The 4,397-nt window shown below is 35.1% G+C and overlaps 1 protein-coding gene across 1 annotated transcript; it reads right to left on the reverse strand.

Moving 5' to 3' along the window:
• Positions 1 to 641: 641 nt before the first annotated feature.
• On the reverse strand, positions 642 to 3,186 carry LOC107768055 (GPI-anchored protein LLG1-like). The gene is made up of 2 exons (XM_016587166.2): positions 2,712 to 3,186; positions 642 to 1,243 (listed from the first exon to the last, which is right to left on the reverse strand). The coding sequence occupies exons 1-2, from the start codon at positions 2,845 to 2,847 to the stop codon at positions 882 to 884; spliced, it is 498 nt and encodes a 165-aa protein (XP_016442652.1). The 5' UTR covers positions 2,848 to 3,186; the 3' UTR covers positions 642 to 881.
• Positions 3,187 to 4,397: the final 1,211 nt, after the last annotated feature.

Genomic DNA, 4,397 nt, shown 5'->3' on the forward strand with positions numbered 1-4,397 from the left:
CTCCTAGGATTGGCTTATATATTCCAATCTTGTATCCTCAGCCACAGAAACCTTATCCAAACAAACAACACGATAGCACATGCGAATACATATCAACCATGTTTTCTACAAGAAATACTAAGTTAAATATAATATCCCCATCTTTGGAAAGAAAAAATACTAGTGCAAAAAGGAATTCAACAACAATATACCCACTAAAATCCCACTAATGGGGCGCAAAAAGGAATTCCAATAGTTAAAATACAAGCAGAAATGTCAAACTTCTCTTTGCAATATTGTTAATGTTTTATCGTAATAATGACAAGTACGGCAACAGAGAGATTGTCAGTGAACTCAATGGATATGTTTCATGTATGCATAATAAAGATCTAAACACACCCTAATCCTCCCCAGCAGAGTTTGAAGTTTATGGGTTCTAAACTTGTGATTGAATCCATAGCTCGTTTTGTTACTGAGTTCACAATTAAACAGTTATACATATTTAGGGAATATTCTAATACAAATTCATGGTGTAAGTAAAAATTATTGGGTTCGTCCGAACCCGTCAACCATGCTCTCCCTTCGGCCCTGTCCCTCGGCCTGCCGGGATTTGAACAAGAAAAGGAAAAAAGAAGAAAAAAGGAGAGTTAAGAATGCCCATATGAAAATACAACAAAATGAAATAATCTTTAACACCACCCCTGGAGAGCCTCTTTCAATACACAGTATCAGCAATTAACTGCTGTTGTAATATATAAAGAATTACAAGAGGAGCCTTTGAATGAATTTCATTTTTTTTATCGTTAATCAGTGGTACCGTGGCACGTGGTAGAAGATCCAAAGTTCAAACAATATTTGACACAAAAAGAATACAGAAACTACAACAAAATCTTCAGGGATCTTCAGAGAAGCAACAATAACAAGCCCATAAGAGCTGTTGCAATCATCAGCATTGGCGATAGTCTACAGCTCATGTGACTATTATTAGCATTGGCAGATTCTGAAGGTGCTAATCCAGGGCATTCTAGCCCATTTTTGTCACCTTTGCACTCACTGGCGAAAAGACCAGGTGGGTACTTCCCGTGGAGATTAATGTAACTGAACATGGTTGAGGCACAATCATTTGACAAATCATTCAAATAGTCTGAAAATGGACAGCCGAACTGCACAAGGGCAGCACAACATTGTTTGGCTGGGTATTGCGGTCCTCTGCATTGGCTAGTGATGACTGTGTAGTTCTGAAACTCGAAGCTAATAGGACAAGCTGCATAAAACATGGAAGCAAATCATTCTTCAGCAAGTCTTAAGAGGCGCTTTTCAAGCTCTTGAGATAAAAGTTTTAAGCAAAGAGATTGTCAGAGAGTTACAAACATGCAAAATTCTGCATCTAACAACAGTCAATAGCTAGACAAGTTATCAAGCAACCAGGGGCATCAACTTCCAGGTTAACAGAAGTTTAGGACTTCTCCCTTTAAGGCACAACAATGTTTTCCGCCATTGGAAAGCATGATCATATCGCTTTTAAGTCAGCAACAGGATAAGTGACACCCGCGACAACATATTACAAGCGGATTGTGGGAAGTCAGGAGAAGTTGAGGCACTGAACCTTCATAATCTAGTTGCTCACAAGAATCATGTTTTGTATCCAAAGGAATCAGGATAATCTACCATGTCACAGTTGTAGTTCATTCTTAAATGTTAATATACTTTTTCTCATTTCCCCACTTATGACCTAAAAATATGCAGTAGCACCATACACATTATATCACCTTATCGATGAGCTATCTTTACTTATTTTAACCCCAAATAACAGGCAGTCCTAGATGATATTTCAACCACATGGAAACACACCTAAGTTGCAATACTCAAAAATCTACTTCACTTTCCGACCATCTGGCAACTGGATGATTAAAGCGTACAAGAAGATCCACAGCCCACAAAACAGAGTATCATCGAACACAAACATTAATCCTTAATGGTTAATCCGAATCTGAGTATCACAAATTGAAAAAACATCTCTATCAAATGATGTGATGCTATACAAAACTCCATTGTGCGAGAATACATGGGAGATTGGATCACATCCTACTGCCTATTGACCTTTGAACAGAACATCTAAAAGGACTTTTAGCAGAACTAGAAATTCAAAGTCAGAAGTTTCTTAAATTGAAGATTCAAAATCCTAAAAAGTTTGGTTTGGCCCTTATATTTGCAATAACCTGAACAACTCTAAAAGAAAAACAACAACAATTGCAAGTTTTTTATAAAATTTCTTTCCTATTTTAGAAGGCATTCAAGAATGTTTAAAACAAAACTTTACTAAAAGAGCACAACCAAGACAAATCAGCACCAGAAAAAAGAAAAAAAAACGGCATAACCAAGAAAATAATGGACCAATAAAGAACCTTGTCCGTTATCAACTGCAAAGGAATTCTTTCCCTCAAAACCAAAGGGAAAATGACAAACCCGAATCCTAAAAAAACAGAAACTAAGCTGAAATATGAGAATACCCAAAAGCTATTTCTGTAAATTTATTATCAACAATAATTATACTTGAAGAATAAAACTCAGTTAACAGATCTTTGGTCAAACTAATTGAGATGGTACAAAATTTAACCAATGAGGTGTGTAAATCTAAAATACCCACAATTTTGGCTCCTAATGATGATGATTATCAACTAAATCTTGGGGCAATAAAATAAAAAAAATAAAAAAAAATAAAAAGAGCTTACGTTTCTTGGCCTGAAGTAGATTCCTCCCAGTTGAAGCTTCATTAACAAAAATCCCATCTGAAAGAGAAGCTGAAGCTGCAAAACCAGCTAAAATGGAGAAAGAAAAGAGTAGAATAATACAGTGCCTCCACTCCATGGTTGTAATATGAGCTTTTGATTCTGATCTAATAAAACAAATCAATATGCTAAAATTAAAAGGGAAAGATCAAAAACCCAGAAAGATACGATCTTTGAGAGGAACCAACAAATTGAGAGAGAGAGAGATAGAAAGAACAAATGTTATCGATGTTCTTGCCAGCTAATTATGTACATGTTCATAGTGGATACGTATATTATTTTTTAAAATAGAAATATAATTTGGGTTTAACAGCGAATTATTAAATATATATCATCAAATCAAAATGAAAAAGGAGGGAGTGGGTAGAGCATCTACAGCTAGCGCCGTTCCACGCGGAAACTAAGGCCTCATTTGTTTGCGGACTCCACGGAGGTCTGAATCTTAATTATTTAGATATCAGACATTAAGTGTATTTGTTTTTAAAGTCTGAATCATAATCATTCAGATCATAATCATTAAGGGTGTGTTTGGTCTTCAAGAATATAATTATTCTTCTAAAACTTCACACAAACTCAAAAGAACTAATGAGCTGCTTTATTTTTTTACGCAAAAATAAGGTTGAAATTTGTGTTCCATAACTAAAAAGAAAGTACTCTTTTTTTGGGTTAAAAAAGAAAGTACCCTTTCTACAATATGAAAATAAAATACTCATTTTACAGATATAAAAGAAAATACTTTTTCTACATAATAAAAAGAAAATACTCATTTTGTTGAAGTGAAAACAATATTTTTTTTACATCATGAAAATAAAATAATTTTTTTGTTGAAATAAAAGAAAATACTTTTTTTATATGAAAAGAAAGTATTTTTTTGTTAAAATAAAAAAAAACTTTTATATATCATGAAAAAAAATATTCATTTGTTGAAATGAAAAAAAATCTATCTATAACATGAAAAAAAAAGTACTTTTAATAATAGTTTTATTCAGGGTGGGTGTGGGGTGGAGGGGTAGGCGGGGGTTGGGGTGGGGTGAGGTATGGGGTAGGTTGGTGAGGATGGGGAATAAGGTGGGGAAGGTTGAGAAGGAGTTTTGAAAAATATTTTCCCTTCTCTTGATAGGGAAAATATTTTCCTCCAATTGGAGGAAAATGAGTTCACGAAGAAAATGTTTTCTAAAACATTTAAATCAACCAAACATGGGAAAACTTTCCTTCATACCAAACAAACCCTAAGTGTTTCTTTTTTTATTTGACAACCACTTCATGAGTCTGAATAGGTCTGTATGATTAAGATCTATAACAAAGACTTAATTTCATTAAGATGATATCATCCATATTCATTGCTAACTGCCGTCGAGGCTACCATTATCAACCACCACCACCACCATCCTCAACCATAGCCGCCACCACTACCACCACCATCATCCTCGATCATAACCACACACTCACCCACCTCAACTACCACTACCAGTCACCCCATCACCATCAATAATCATTGCCGCACCGTCCATCATTATAAACTACCACCACCCACAATCACATTTCTCAATCACAACCACAACCACAACCACAACCACTCACAACCACCATTCTCAACCATAATCACTATCGCTACCAATCACCACTAGC

This window comes from Nicotiana tabacum, chromosome 10 (genome assembly GCF_000715075.1).
Source record: "Nicotiana tabacum cultivar K326 chromosome 10, ASM71507v2, whole genome shotgun sequence".
Lineage (NCBI taxonomy): Eukaryota > Viridiplantae > Streptophyta > Magnoliopsida > Solanales > Solanaceae > Nicotiana > Nicotiana tabacum.